This window comes from Chelonia mydas, chromosome 1 (genome assembly GCF_015237465.2).
Source record: "Chelonia mydas isolate rCheMyd1 chromosome 1, rCheMyd1.pri.v2, whole genome shotgun sequence".
NCBI lineage: Eukaryota > Metazoa > Chordata > Testudines > Cheloniidae > Chelonia > Chelonia mydas.
The window spans coordinates 7,000,037-7,015,544 of NC_057849.1; the positions used below are offsets into that span (position 1 = coordinate 7,000,037).

The 15,508-nt window shown below is 47.2% G+C and overlaps 2 protein-coding genes across 2 annotated transcripts; both read right to left on the reverse strand.

The window, feature by feature from the left end:
• Window positions 1-421: 421 nt before the first annotated feature.
• LOC119565310 (olfactory receptor 51G2-like) lies at window positions 422-1,378 on the reverse strand. Its single transcript, XM_037889814.2, has one exon. The coding sequence runs from the start codon at window positions 1,355-1,357 to the stop codon at window positions 422-424; it is 936 nt and encodes a 311-aa protein (XP_037745742.1). The 5' UTR covers window positions 1,358-1,378.
• Window positions 1,379-12,543: 11,165 nt separating this feature from the next.
• On the reverse strand, window positions 12,544-13,512 carry LOC102935360 (olfactory receptor 51G2). Its single transcript, XM_007055306.3, has one exon. It carries the CDS (start codon window positions 13,477-13,479, stop codon window positions 12,544-12,546), a length of 936 nt encoding a protein of 311 aa, XP_007055368.2. The 5' UTR covers window positions 13,480-13,512.
• Window positions 13,513-15,508: the final 1,996 nt, after the last annotated feature.

The window sequence follows — 15,508 nt, forward strand, 5'->3', positions numbered from 1 at the left end:
AGGAGAAAAAAACTTTTTGTAGTGATAATCAAGATGGCCCATTTTGACAGTTGACAAGAAGGTGTGAGGATACTTAACATAGGGAAATAGATTCAATATGTGTAATGACGCAGCCACTCCCAGTCTCTATTCAAACTCAAGTTCATGGTATCTAGTTTCCATATTAATTCAAGCTCAGCAGTTTCTCGCTGGAGTCTGTTTTTCAAGCTTTTCTGTTGCAAAATTCCCACCCTTAAATCTTTTACTGAGTGGCCAAGAGGTTGATGTGTTCTCCTTCTGGTTTTTGAATGATATGATTCCTCATGTCAGATTTGTGTCTATTTGTCTCAGTTGTAAGGCTCCAGGATGGAATAGATGGCTGCGGCCTATGTTTTTTGACTCCCAGGTCACTAGTATGGGAGCAGCGTGAGGAACTGACCCTTCAGTTGATGAACACCCTGATTATCCTTGCACGAAGTTGTTTGCTTTTCACGCTGTACACAATGGGGTTCATTAGGGGTGGGACCAGCGGATAGAAGTAGCCCAGGACAAACTGAAGCAAGTGAGAAGAGCTATTCCCAAATCTGTGTATCACAGACAAGCCGATCTCTGGTAGGTAGAAGAGCAGGACGGCACAGAGGTGGGAAACGCAGGTGTTCAAGGCCCTGAGACACTCCGCATGGGACACAACATTCAACACTGTTTTGAAGATCATCACATAAGAGAGGAAGATGAGCAACGAGTCCAACCCAGTGGTTAAGAGTAGAGTAGACAAGCCATAGACATTGTTGACTGTGATATCCGAACAAGCCAGGTTCATGACCTCCTGGTGTGTGCAGTAGGAATGGGAGAGAATATTAGTTCGACAGTATTGGAACCGTGTCAGCAGAAAAGGGAGTGGTAATACTAGGACCACCCCTCTTAGCACACACAGCAGTCCCATTTTGGATAACCTCCATGGAGTTAAGATGGAGGCGTATCTCAGTGGGTTACAGATTGCAATGAAGCGGTCAAAGGCCATCAACAAGAGGAAGGAGGATTCCATACATTGAAGCAAGTGGATGAAGAACAGCTGGGCAAAACAGGCATCAAGGCTGATCTCCCTAGAGTTGAACAAGAATATGCCCAGTATCGTCGGTATGGTAGACATTGATAAGCCAAGGTCTGTGATGGACAACATGGAAAGGAAAATGTACATGGGCTCATGGAGGCTTGGATCTGTTTTTATAATGAACAGAATGACTGAATTTCCTACTATTGAAATAACATACATTAAGCAGAAGGGGATAGAGATCCAGAGATAGACATCTTCCTTTCCAGGTATTCCGGTGAGAAGGAAAATTGTAAATTGGAATTTGGTATCATTGACAGCTGACATAATGGACTGGGCAGGTTCAAGAAGTTTTCAACATTTCTTCCTGAAAAGTAAAAGAACAGGAGACTAGCTGATATTTAACTAGACATCTTTCTGCTCTGAGTGCAAGTCTAGAGACTCCCAGGAGCTCAAGAAAGATCAGCAAAAACATACTCTTGGATGTACACCATTAATAGGAAGATAGGCACTGCCAGACTGGATCAGACCTGCAGTCCATCTAGTGCACTATCCAGTGGCCAGTTCCAGAAACTTCAGAGGCAGGTGGAAGAAACCCTGCAATAGGGAGCTATGAGATAACCAGTGCCCAGGGAATGTTTCCCCTGACACCCACAAGTTAGCCATATTTTGTGGTATAAATGAGGAGGGCTTAGAGCCCTTCCAAGCCTTTTCTAAAAAAAATGCTCACTAATGAAATTGGATTTTCCAATTACCCCTAGAACCATCCAGTCCCTCTTTGAATCCTGCATGCTTTGATCCCCAGTGATATCTTGTGGCTGGGAGTTCCACAGCCTATTTGATAACTGTGATTTTACAGTTGTGACTTTCACACAGACACCCTTTCTGGCCCTTCACTTCTGAGTGTGGCCCATTGTATCATGATACGTACATAAACACATTGCAAGTGCATGGTGAAAGCAGTCGTTGTATTATCTGTCCTCCATTGAAGCTATTTGTAAATGTGTTTCATTGCCTCATTATATACATTGTTTTTCACTTTCTCCACTCCTGTCAAGGTTCCCTCCCTACTCTGAACTCTAGGGTACAGATGTGGGGACCCGCATGAAGGACCCCCGAAGCTTATTTTCTACCAGCTTAAGTTAAACACTTCCCCAAGGCACAAATCCTTCCTTGTCCTTGGATGGGTGCTGCTGCCAACACCAAGTGAGTTAGAGAAAGATTCAGGAAAAGGACCACTTGGAGTTCCTGTTTCTTTAAAATATCCCCCCAAGTCCCATCACCCCCTTTCCTGGGGAGCCTTGAGAATAATCTACCGACCAAATAGGTAAACCAGATTCTTCTAAAACAGAACTTAATTATAAAGAATTAACAGAAGCACCTCTGTAAAATCAGGATGGAAGGTAACTTTACAGGGTAATCAGATTCAAAACACAGAGGATTCCCCTCTCGCCAAAACTTTAAAGTTACAAAAAACAGGGATAAATCTCCCTCTAAGCATAGGGAAAATTCACAAGCTAAAAATAAAAGATAGTCTAACACGCCTTGCCTTATTTACTTACTCTTTTTGCCAAACTGAGACTGTCTATAGTCCTTTTGCTCAGGTGCCAACCAGGTTATTTGAGCTTCTTAACCCCTTACAGGTAAGGAGGAATTCTAGGCTACCCTCAGCTGTATGTTTATGACAACTCCTCAGAGTCGAAATTCTGCCACTGCCTCTTTGTAGCACATGGGATCAATTCGCCGGGCCAGGTTCTGAATTCAGTAACAGTGACTTCAACTGCATCACTCCAGATATAAATGTGTAAATTCGATCAGAACCAAACTCTGTTAACTGTCCCTTACTAAATGCTCTTCGTGATACACCCTGACTCTCAAGAATCCCTCCAAGAGAAATTGAAGTGCTTTGCCTGGTCAGCATTGACTGATTCCAGAGAATTCAATCATCCAACAAGATTCTCTTCATCCTCACAGGAACTGCATCATCTCCCTGTGCAAGGATCTGTGGATATCAGGCAAGTTACAAGATAAGACTGACAGTTACTTCAGCTGGGGGGAAGGGTTGGCTTCACAAATGGGTGAATAATGCAAACACTAGGTGTGCACTAATATCCAGCTGAGTGTGCAAGTTACTTCAGCCATGAGTGCGTAACAGTTGATGGGCGTAAAATATATACAACCTCTATTGCACTCCCCTTTGCTGCACTTCGGCTCTGCTCTTTGCAGAAACACAGGCCAGCGGTTCTGTTCTCTCAGGGCTGTTTGGAAAGCCTTGCACAAGTCTTGCAGAGTGAATGAATGCAGGACCTTAATGTATGTGTTAGAAACAGCTTCTTGTCAGTTACCAGGAGACAGTATCATACAATGGTTCACTGAACAAAAAAATTAATAGCACAAACCCATTGCAACAAGGATATGGAGTACTTCTGAAATAGTTTCTGAAACAAAGGCCATTAACTGTGTCATGGAAAATGAACCACACTTTGTTTTAGGAATCAGAATTGCCTGAGGCTTTTTTATTTTATGTGAGCAGGAGAGTCAGCATAGCCCCACACAGGGTGGGAAGCTGCTCTGTTTTCCATACACTTTAACAGACTTATCCAGGGTTTTTGGTGGCATTTTCAAACAATACGCTTCTGCATGGGTACTTTTCCACAGACCCTTCCAACAATGCCTTGTAAGGACAAAATCATACATATTGCAGTGATAAGTAATTTTTCCAGTTTAATCAAGTTTTGAGGGTAAATCATAGTCCAAGTGTGGTTAACAGTAGGCCATGGGTTAGGGAAATTTAAGAGGAACTAGCTGGATAATCAGCGGCCTTCAGATACTCTTTTGCTGCCATATTGTCTGTTGGCCACCCACTAAGATGACCCATTCCCATCCTTCTTAGCACATACAATTATCCTGCAATAGGGGCATCACAAAACCTTATCAGATAATTTCTTCCACAACTGTTACCAGTGCTCCTTCCTATTGCGATTCCAACAATTCTACTGCTAGCTTTGGCTAGACATGCATGTTATGAAACTTTGGTTTGTAATATTTGTATAATGATGAAAAGTTTTGGCATTCAATTTGCATATCTGTACTTTAGTCCACTCATGCCAACCCATTCTTTCCCCTCTGATCTGCTTTCAGAGATGATTTCTGAGGTTAGAGTGGGACTTAAAACCTAGTTTATGTCATCTGGATTTCTTCAGAACCTGAAAAGATGACAGCATCTCGGCCCTCATTCAGTCCCTTGTCAGCAAACGAAAGTCTAGTCACTCCTCTGTCCCTGGGTTAATAGCTGACTGGGTCTCCTCAGGTTCTGTTCTGTCAGTCTGTAGCCTGTCTCCGGAGTAGGAAAAAGCATTGGGATTGCAATAGAAAATATTCATTCCTTGAGCTCTCACTCACTAGCACAAGGTAACCCCAGCACCTGTGATTCAGCCATGATGAGAGCTTGCCGGACATGGATTTCAAAGTCAAGTGCATGAGTATTCAGGGAAATGGAACCTCATTTCCCACAGGAAAGTAGCCTATTGCTCTCTGACTGCCTGTGTCCTGTATTCATAAAATGCGGAGCACTGGGAACAGCACTGTGGCACCTATGGAGCTGAGCTGCCATAATGAATGTGTGGGTTAAACCCAGTTCTGGGGATGTTTGCTGTAGAGCTGTATTGGGTTCAGTATTGGGATGCTTGTGCTCCACCTATATTAGGAGAAACTCGTCTGGCTCATCTTAGTTTAGCAGCAGGCTGCTAAAAAAGAAGCAGGAAGAGAAGCAACAGCTCAAGAAAAGCCATCACTCAGTGAGCACTTCATGGAGGTTGAGAGACAACACGGGAGCTACAAGCTGGGAAGAGCCTATTTCCAGGCTCCAGCCACATTACACAGCTTGTTTTGCCAGCACTGGGAGTCTGTCCAGAGGTGGGGCAGCTGCTGCTCAGAAGCTCTTCAGGCTGACAGGCACAGACATGGCTGGGGAAGTCTAAAGGCTCTCAGCCTGCCTGGGTCCCCAACAGAGTGGGAGGGCTTGGACTCAGAGACGTGCACAGACTGTTGTTTGAAAAAACCTCTTATTCTCCCATGTTACACTTTCTTTCTTCTCTTCAGATCAAGCAGTATTTTGGGGCAAGAAGGCTGGCTGGTCACTCCTCTCACCACTCATCACAGACTCCCAGAGGGAAGAGCCACAGGTGCCGAACGCACTCAGACCTGCAGGGCCAGCCCAGTGGACCCGCAGTGTGTGGTAGCCCAGAGCCCAGCCTGAGAGTGGGAGGATCGCGGGATTCCAGCCCAGGAGAGGGAAAACTACAAGGTCTGATGTCTGGCACTCAGAGGCCAGAGAGGGGGTAGAGATGCCAGTATCCCTGCAGCTCTGAGGGGTGTCTACAGGGTAGAAATGTTGGAGCCCTCAGCCAGTCAGGAAAAAGAAATATGCCCTATCACACCTCTGACTATAGAACAACGCAGCTCTCAATTCCTGCGTTCACAATTGAGCCAGAGAATAAAACCTTTGAAAATGCTTTTGCTGAATAAATTTCCAGCAGCAAATATACCTGAGGCGATTTGTGAACTAGTCACTGATATTCCATGGGGTCTCATCTCGCTCAGCCACCGGCAGGATTGGGTCCATAAGAACATAAAACCAAGAACGGCCATACTGGGTCAGATCAAAGGTCCATCTAGCCCAGTGTCCCGTCTTCTGACAGTGGCCAACGCCAGGTGCCCCAGAGGGAATGACCAGAACAGGGAATCACCAAGTTATCCATCCTCTGTTACTCATTCCCAGCTTCTGGCAAACAGAGGCAGGGACACCATCCCTGCCCAACCTGGCTAATAGCCATTGATGCACCTGTTCTCCATGAACTTATCTCGTTCTTTTTTCAACCCCGTTATAGGCCAGAGCACACGGCACCTCTAGAAACATGACCCCTTGAAAAACCCGGACTTGGAGCATCAGGATTTTAACAGTCCGAGCTCACTTTGAATGTCAGATTTCTGTGAAGCTTCAACAACCCATACCCAGCATGGGCAGATGTGGGGGAGGGGTTCCCAAGCTACCTAGCTCTGCCTGTCCTCCAGCCCCGTCACTGAGTGACCCCGAGAGCCCAGCTGAGTCCTCTGCCGCTGCACAGAACACCTGCCAATGGAAACAGCTTCCAGCCTTTCCCCTTCACTTCGCATTTTAAAGACAGTGAAACCTGCCAACGTACCCAGTCCCTGCTAGAAGAGGAGCCGCTGACACTAGAGGTCTTCACCCTGAAATACAAGGAGTCATCAGCAAGGCTGCACAGGCTGCAGGCAATATCTGTTCACATTGGGAAGCAGCTCCTTTTATGAAGCCTGCCGGCACAGTCCCTTGGGGCCACTTGGCCATCAGGGAGCCTCAGCTGCTTGACTTACTGTACACCAGCTTTAACTCCCGTCATGGCCAATGGCAAACGGCAGGAGGCCAAATCGGTCGCTAGGGGAGGACGGAAGGACAAAGCCACATTGCCCTTCAAAACTTATAGAATGCCAGCTTTCTGTCCCTTGGGCAGTCCTCTGAGGTGGAGTGGTGGGGTGCCCGGAGGTCATCCACCATGTTCTTGGGCATCTGGGTGAGGTGGCTATGGAACTTGGGGAGCAGGGCGGTTGGTTACACAGGGGCTGCAGCGGTGGTCTGTGTTCCTGCTGCCTTTCCTGCACCTCAACCATATGCCAGAGCATATCAGTTTGATCCTCCAGTAGCCTCAGCATTGCATCCTGCCTCCTCTCATCACGCTGACGCCATCTCTCCTCTCGCTCGTCCCTCCTGTCCTCTCGCTCGTCCCTCCTGTCCTCGCGTTGATTTGTGCTTTCCTGGACTCTGACATTGTCTCCCTCAAGGCATTGTGCTGGGCTCTTTCAGCGTGGGAGGCCTGCATGAGCTCAGAGAACATTTCATCATGAGTGCGGTTTTTTTTCAGCTTCTAATCTTTGATAGCCTCTGGGATGGAGATGATACATGGAGCAATGTAACATTTTCAGCTGTGGGAGAGAGAAAAGGGAGATTAGTCTTTAAAAAGAGACATTTTAGAAAACAATGGGTTGACTCTTTCATGGTGAACCAAGCTGTTAACATTACATAGCACGTGTGCTTTCTTTACAAGGTCACATTTTGCCTCTTATATTGAGGGCCTGCTGGTTTGGTGTGAGAGATCACACACACATGGCTGGCGGACAACAGAATTCGGCTTGCAGGCAGCCATGGTAAGCCACAGTCTTTTGGCTTCTTTAGCCTTCCTAACATGTGGGAATGGTTTCAAACAGCAGTACCCTGATTTCCCATACCAAGTACCCGTTGGGGTGGCCTTTTAAAAGGAGGGGCTGCGGTTTTCTGGTTAATGTGCAGCACAAACCCAACTAATCCCCCAACCCACACACACACACACACAATTCTCTGGGATGATCACTTCATCCCTGCCCGCATCGCGGGGATGATTTCTGTTCAGCCACAGGCAAACAGCCCAGCAGGAACGGCCACCTCTGAATGTCCCCTTAATAAAATTCCCCTATTTCAATCAGGTAACCATGAATGATATCTCTCTCCTGAGGATAACACAGAGAGATAAAGAACGGATGTTGCTTGAATGCCAACAAACACTGGGACCATTCGCTGCCATGCTTTGTTATGCAATGATTCCAGACTACGTACTGCTGGCCTGCCATGGTAAAGTGTCTTGCTATGGAGGACGGAATAAGGCTGCCCTCCCCAGAAACCTTTTTCAAAGGATTTGAGAGTACATCCAGGAGAGCTTCATTGAGGTGTCTCTGGAGGATTTCTGCTCCATCCCCATGCACGTTAACAGGATTTTGCAGTAGCTGTACTGGCCGCGAATGCATCTCAAGTCTTCAGGGCAAATTAATCATTAAACACGCTTGCTTTTAAACCATGTATTATATTTACAAAGGTACACTCACCAGAGGTCCCTTCTCTGCCTTCTCGGTCCCGGAGCCCGCCTTCGGTGGGTTTCGGGGGTACTAGATCCAGGGTGAGAAACAGTTCCTGGCTGTCGGGGAAAATGGTTTCTCCGCTTGCTTGCTGTGCTTCAACCTCCTCCTCATCATCATCTTCCTCATCTCTGAAATCCGCATCCCTGTTGCGTGAGAGTCCATTGACGGAGTCCACGCACAGGGCTGAGGTAGCTGAAGGGGCACTCCCTAGAATGGCATGCAGCTCATCATAGAAACGACATGTCTGGGGCTCTGACCCGGAGCAGCCGTTTGCCTTTCTGGTTCTTTGGTAGGCTTGCCTGAGCTCCTTAAGTTTCACGCGGCACTGCTGCGGGTCCCTGTTCTAGCCTCTGTCCTTCATGCCCTTGGAGACTTTTTCATTTATTTTGGCATTTTGTCTTTTAGAATGGAGTTCTGATAGCACGGATTCATCTCCCCATACAGCGATCAGATCCAGTACCTCCCATTCAGTCCATGCTGGAGCTCTTTTGCGATTCTGGGACTGCATGGTCACCTGTGCTGATGAGCTCTGCATGGTCACCTGTGCTGATCAGCTCGCCACAATGGCCAAACAGCAAATGAAATTCAAAAGTTCGCTGGGCTTTTCCTGTCTACTTGGCCAGTGCATCTGAGTTGAGAGTGCTGTCCAGATTGGTCACAATGGAGCACTCTGGGATAGCTCCCAGAGGCCAATACTGTCAAATTGTGTCCACACTACCCCAAATTGGACCCAGCAAGGTCAATTTCAGTGCTTATCCACTCGTCGGGAAGGAGTACAGAAACCGGTTTTTAGAGCCCTTGAAGTTGGAAAAAACGGCTTCGTAGTGTGGACGGGTGCAGGGCTAAACTGATCTAACACTGCTAAATCTGACCTAGACTCGTAGTGTAGACCAGGGATATGAATTATTGTCTTGAGTGGATCGTACCTTGGCTGCAACTTGAACAAGTTGCTCCTCTGAATGCTGACAGACACTCAACAAGGATAGACGCTGGCCAAGAAAAATTGGGACTGCCACAATAAAACCGGGATATATCATCTCTGTACCCTCTAAACCAGGTCCTTTCCTTTCTTGGGGGGAGTCTTACAATTGTCCCACTTTTTGAGCTTGGAACAATACCCCATCTCTGCTAAATGCTTATCACCAAGTAGATCTGATTGGACACCTCAGTCTCTTCCATTTGGGATGCTTGTGACCAGAGCTATAGACTCACCCCCACCCTCCTTAAAACTAGTAGGTTGATTAGCAAACAGCACAAAGCATTGGAGAAAATGGTTATAAAATAGCAGGCAGCTCTCACATGTCTACACTCATCTATCTTGCGTCTCACTACAAGCTGAGTTAGACAGACTTTGCTCTGGAGACAGAGGAACAGAACTGGCCCATTTACATTCTTTAGGGAAACCAAGGAGCTCTTGGGACACATCCTACTTTCCCTGTGTCTCTGAGAACATCTTCCCATCTGTTTATTCCATTCTAGTGAAAGCAATCCTTGGTGCAACCTGTGTAAGCCTGGGCCCAGTAACCATAGTGCTCAGCCATGTCCATGTTTCAGGGCCAAGGTGTGAACTGACGTTTGCCCTGAGACTGTTTTCTCTGAGCAAGATATCTAAGATGAGGTCCCAGTGCCGCTTGCTCCATTGTTTGGCAGTTAAACCGATTCAGCCTCAATGGCTTGCAAACACTGTTCCCGTGACTGTGCTGGAACTCCCGGCATCCCTGTGACACTCCATCGCTCCCCTCAGAGATCCAATACCCACCCTTCACTGTCAGCCCCAAGCATCCCCACATCTGCCACAGACACTAAGGGGCTGGAGTCATGGGGCTTCCCAGAAGACAGCTGTCACAGAAGGCTGTGGTAAGAGTCCTTTTATACACAAATGTCAGAGGTGTTGCTCTGTGGAACCCTGACACCGCCCTGATCTTTGGGTCTCAGAGTATCTAAGCACCTTGAATGTATTTATCCTCCTGCCACTGCTGTGAGGCAGGGCAGAGCTATTATACACCTGAGCAGAGGCTCAGACAGCCAACGGCTTGCCCACAGGAAGGGAATCAAACCCAGTTTTCTTGCATTGCGTTGCAGAGCCGTGCCCACACCACAGGACCAGCCTTCCGGACTCCTGAATGGTGACAGGCCCGGCTGGATTGTCTGATGCACAAGCAGAGCTCCCCCCTGCGCGGCAGAGAGCGGGGATGGCACGGAGCCAGTTACAGAGGTTTGATTCGCTGGCCTGTTCTCCCCCGGCCTCAGTGGAGTTTAGAGCAGCCTGAGGGCTGGGCTTACATCGGCCCAGGTGATAGCTTCCTAGAGCACAGCACACTCTGGCCAAGTTCCTGTGAACAGGATCCACCCTATGTTGCCTCCTTCAGGCCTGAGGTGGCCCTGTAGGCACACTGACCTTCCCTCTAAGAATCACAGAATCATAGAATATCAGAGTTGGAAGGGACCTCTTGACGTCATCTAGTCCAACCCCCTGCCCAAAGCAGGACCAATCCCCAACTAAATCATCCCAGCCAGGGCTTTGTCAAGCCTGACCTTAAAAATTTCTAAGGAAGGGGATTCCACCACCTCCCTAGGTAACCCATTCCAGTGTTTCACCACCCTCCTGGTGAAAAAGTTTTTCCTAATATCCAACCTAAATCTCCCCCACTGCTACTTGAGACCATTACTCCTTGTCCTGTCATCTGCTATCACTGAGAATATTCTAGATCCATCCTCTTTGGATCCACCTTTCAGGTAGTTAAAAGCAGCTATCAAATCCCTCCTCATTCTTCTCTTCCGTAGACTAAACAATCCCAGTTCCCTCAGCCTCTCCTCATAAGTCATGTGTTCCAGACCCCTAATCATTTTTGTTGCCCTTCGCTGGACCCTCTCCAATTTTTCCACATCCTTCTTGTAGTGTGGGGCCAAAACGGGACACAGTACTCCAGATGATGCCTCACCAATGTCGAATAGAGTGGAACAATCACGTCCCTTTATCTGCTGGCAATGCCCGTACTTATACATCCCAAAATGCCATTGGCCTTCTTGGCAACAAGGGCACACTGCTGACTCATATTCAGCTTCTTGTCCACTGTCACCCCTAGGTCCATTTCCGCAGAACTGCTGCCTAGCCATTCGGTCCCTAGTCTGTAGCTGTGCACTGGGTTCTTCCGTCCTAAGTGCAGAACTCTGCACTTGTCCTTGTTGAACCTCATCAGATTTCTTTTGGCCCAAGCCTCTAATTTGTCTAGGGCCCACTGTATCTTATCCCTACCCTCCAGTGTCCACCTCTCCTCCCAGTTTAGTGTCATCTGCAAACTTGCTGAGGGTGCAATCCACACCATCTTCCAGATCATTAATGAAGATATTGAACAAAACCGACCCCAGGACCGACCCTTAGGGCACTCCACTTGATACTGGCTGCCAACTAGACATGGAGCCATTGATCACTACCCGTTGAGCCTGACAATCTAGCCAGCTTTCTATCCACCTTATCGTCCGTTCATCCTGCCCATACTTCTTTAACTTACTGGCAAGCATACTGTGGGAGACCGTGTCAAAAGCTTTGCTGAAGTCAAGGAATAACACGTCCACCGCTTTCCCCTCATCCACAGAACCAGTTATCTCATCATAGAAGACAGTTAGATTAGTCAGGCATGACTTGCCCTTGGTGAATCCATGCTGACTGTTCCTGATCACTTTCGTCTCCTCTAAGTGCTTCAGAATTGGTGGACATGCTCCATGTTCCTTGAGGACATGCTCCATGATTTTTCCGGGGACTGAGGTGAGGCTGACTGGCCTGTAGTTCCCAGGATCCTCCTTCTTCCCTTGTTTAAAGACTGGCACTACATTAGCCTTTTTCCAGTCTTCCGGGACTTCCCCTGGTCGCCATGAGTTTTCAAAGATAAGGTCCAAGCAATGACTTACTCTCAACCTGGGATACTTAAAAGAGAAGTCCCCTTTGTGGGGTCACATTAATTTAATCTTCTCCAACACACAGGCTGTCCGACCCTCCAGCCCCATCTTCCTCCTTTACTCAGGAACCCCCACACCCCTGCATCCTACTTGCTGGGGTCAGCGTTTGTTCAGACTTGCCCCTTCTTCCCCTTTTTCTTCTGAAGCCTTGATCCCTGCCCCATCTCTTCCCACTAAGTCCTGCCCCCTGCTCCTCCACTTTCCTTGACTCTCTGCCTCCCAGCCAGGCCAGAGTCGGGCTATGGTAAGAGCTGCTACCAGAACTCAGGCTGCTGTTTCGAGCCCTGAACTGTCCACCTTCCCTGGGTTTCACATCCTGGGAGGGTAAAATGTGGAGAGTCTCTGGCTCCTCAAGGTGTTGTGGCTCCCTGGGTAGCTCTTACCACGTCCTGGCTCTGGGCTGTAGCCTGGGGATGGGGAAGAGTCTCGGGTAAAGGGGAGTAGTAGGGGTGGGGCCTTCGGGGAAGAGATAGGGCAGAGAGAGGGGCCTTAGGGTAAAAGGAACCAGGATGGAACAGGTGGCCGTGGCTGTCACTTGTGGTTTTTTTCTACTGTGTGTCCAGTGCTGGCGATGGGGGATGAAACACTCTTCACTTGACAAATGCCCTGGTTATCCTCGCACGAAGATGTTTGCTTTTCACGCTATACACGATTGGATTCATCAGGGGCGGGACCAGCAGGTAGACATATCCCAGGAGAATCTGAAGCAAGTGAGAAGAGCCATTCCCGAATCTGTGTGTCACAGCCAGGCCGATGTTTGGTGTGTAGAAGAGCAGGACGGCACAGAGGTGGGAGACGCAGGTGTTCAGGGCCCTCAGGCACTCCGTGTGGGATGCGATGCTCAGCACTGTTTTGAGGATCATCATGTAAGAGAGGAAGATGAGCAAAGAGTCCAATCCAAACGTGAAGAGAGTAGTAAACAAGCCATAGATGTAGTTGATTGTGATATCCGAACAAGCCAACTTCATGACATCCTGGTGCAGGCAGTAGGAATGGGAGAGGACGTTGGCTCGACAGTATCGGAACCGTTTCAGGAGAATGGGGAATGGTAATGCTACAGCCACCCCTCTTAGCACAAACACCAACCCCATCTTGGCTATTCTCGGTGGAGTTAAGATGGAAGCATATCTCAGTGGGTTACAGATTGCGATGAAACGGTCAAAGGCCATCAGTAACAGCATGGAGGACTCAATTTTTGCAAGTGAGTGGATGAAGAACAGCTGAGCAAAACAGGCATTGAGGCTGATCTCCCTAGAGTTAAACAAGAATATGCCCAGTATCGTCGGTATGGTGGCTATCAATAAGCCAAAATCTGTGACGGCCAACATGGAAAGGAAAATGTACATGGGCTCATGAAGGTTTGGATCTGTTTTTATAATGAACAGAATGACTGAATTTCCTACTATTGAGATAACATATATAAAGCAGAAAGGAATAGAGATCCAGAGATGGAGGTATTCCTGTCCAGCTATGCCAGTAAGAAAGAACATGACAGATTTGAATTTGGTGTCATTGACAGCTGACATAATGTCGTGGGTAGGTCCAAGGAGTTTTGAGCTTTCCTTCCTGAAAGGAAAAAGAACAGGAGACTTGATAATATTTAATGAGACTTCATTCTGCTCTCAATGTAAGTCTAGAGATTCTTAGGAGCTCAAGGAAGATCAGCAAAAACATAGTCTTGGATTTACATCACTGATAGGAAGATAGGCACTGCAAAACTGGACCAGACCTGAAGTCCATCTAGCTTAGGATCCAGTAGCCAGTTCCAGGTGCTTCAGAGGAAGGTGGAAGAAACCCTGCAATAGGCAGCTATGAGATAACCTGCTCCTAGGGAAAGTTTCCCTCTGAAACCCATTAGTTAGACATATTTTGTGGTGTAAATCTGGAAAGTTTAAGATCCTTCCAAGACTCTTTTAACACTATCTTCACTACTGTATTTTGATTTTTTTGGTTACCCATATAGACATCCAGTCCCTTTTTGAATCCTACTATACTCTTGGCACCATTGATATCTTGTGGCTGGGAGTTCCACAGCCTGCTTCAGCAACGTGTGATTTTACAGTGTGACTTTCCCACAGACACCTTTTCTGGCCCTCTGCTTCTGAGTGTGGCCCATGATATCTGTGTAAACACAAGGCAACTGCATGGTGAGAACAGTCATTGAATTTATTTATTTATTTATTTGTCCTGCACTGATGGCCTCACTATCTGTATATTTTTTTATTTTCTCCACTGCTGAGTGTTCAAATTATGCCACTGCCTCTTTGATAATCTCCTGAGGTCTTTTCCAATCCTAATCTTCTGATTCTATGATTCTACACTTCTGAAATACTTTCTAAAGCAAAAGCCATTAAGCAGTAAAATTACCACTGCTCCTTCCTGTAGAGATTCCAACAACTCTGCTGCAGGCTTTCGATATACATGCATGTCTGAAAGTTTAATTTGTAATATTTGTATTACAATGAAAAGTTGTGGCATAACATTTACACATCTGTACTTTCATACACACATGTGAACCCATTCTTTCCCATCAGAGATGATTTTGCAGGTTAGAAAGGGGCTTAAAAGTAGCGTCTCTTATCTGGATTTCTTCAGAATCTGAAAAGATCTCAGATCTCAGCCCTCATTCAGTCCCTTATCAGCAAACAAAAGTCTAGTAGCTCCCCTGTCCCTGGGTTAATAGCTGGCTGGTTCTCCTCAGGTTCTCTTCTGTCAGTCTGTAGCCTGTGTCCGGAGTGGTAACAGGCATTGGGGTCAGGATAGAGAAGATTCGCTCTCTGAGCTCTCACTCTGTAGTACACAAAAAGAAAAGGAGGACTTATGGCACCTTAGAGACGAACACATTTATTTGAGCATAAGCTTTTGTGAGCTATGCTCAAATAAATCGGTTCGTCTCTAAGGTGCCACAAGTCCTCCTCTTCTTTTTGCGGATACAGACTAACACGGCTGCTACTCTGAAACCTCTAGTACACAGTGACCCCAGCACCTATTATTCAGGCATGATGAGGGTTTGCAGGAAGTGATTTCAAAGTCAAATGCATGAGTATTCATGGAAATGGAACTTCATTTCCCACAGGAAAGTAGTCCATTGCTCTCTCTCTCTCTCAGACTGCCTATGTCCTCTGTTCATAAAATATCTAGCACACTGGAACAGCATTGTGACAGGCATGGAGCTGCACTGCTATAATGAATGTGTATGTTTTAAACCCAGTTCTTGGGATGTTTACTGCAGTGACGGGATGAACTATTGGTATGTTCATGTTATGGCTACATTCAGTGAAACCAGTATGGCTCTTCTGAGTTTAATAGCAGGCTGCTGAAAAACAAGCAGGAAGGGAAGCAATAGTTCAAGGAAAGCCATTGCTCAGTAACCACCTCAATGAGGTTGAGAGACAGCACCAGAGCTACAAGCTGGCAGAGCCCATTTCTGGGCTCCAGCCACATTACTGGATTCAGAAGGCTGTGAAGCTCTTCAGACCGACAGTCATGGACACAGCTGGAGAAGTCTTCAGGCCCTTGGCCTGCCTGAGTCCCGGTCAGAGTGGGAGGACTTGG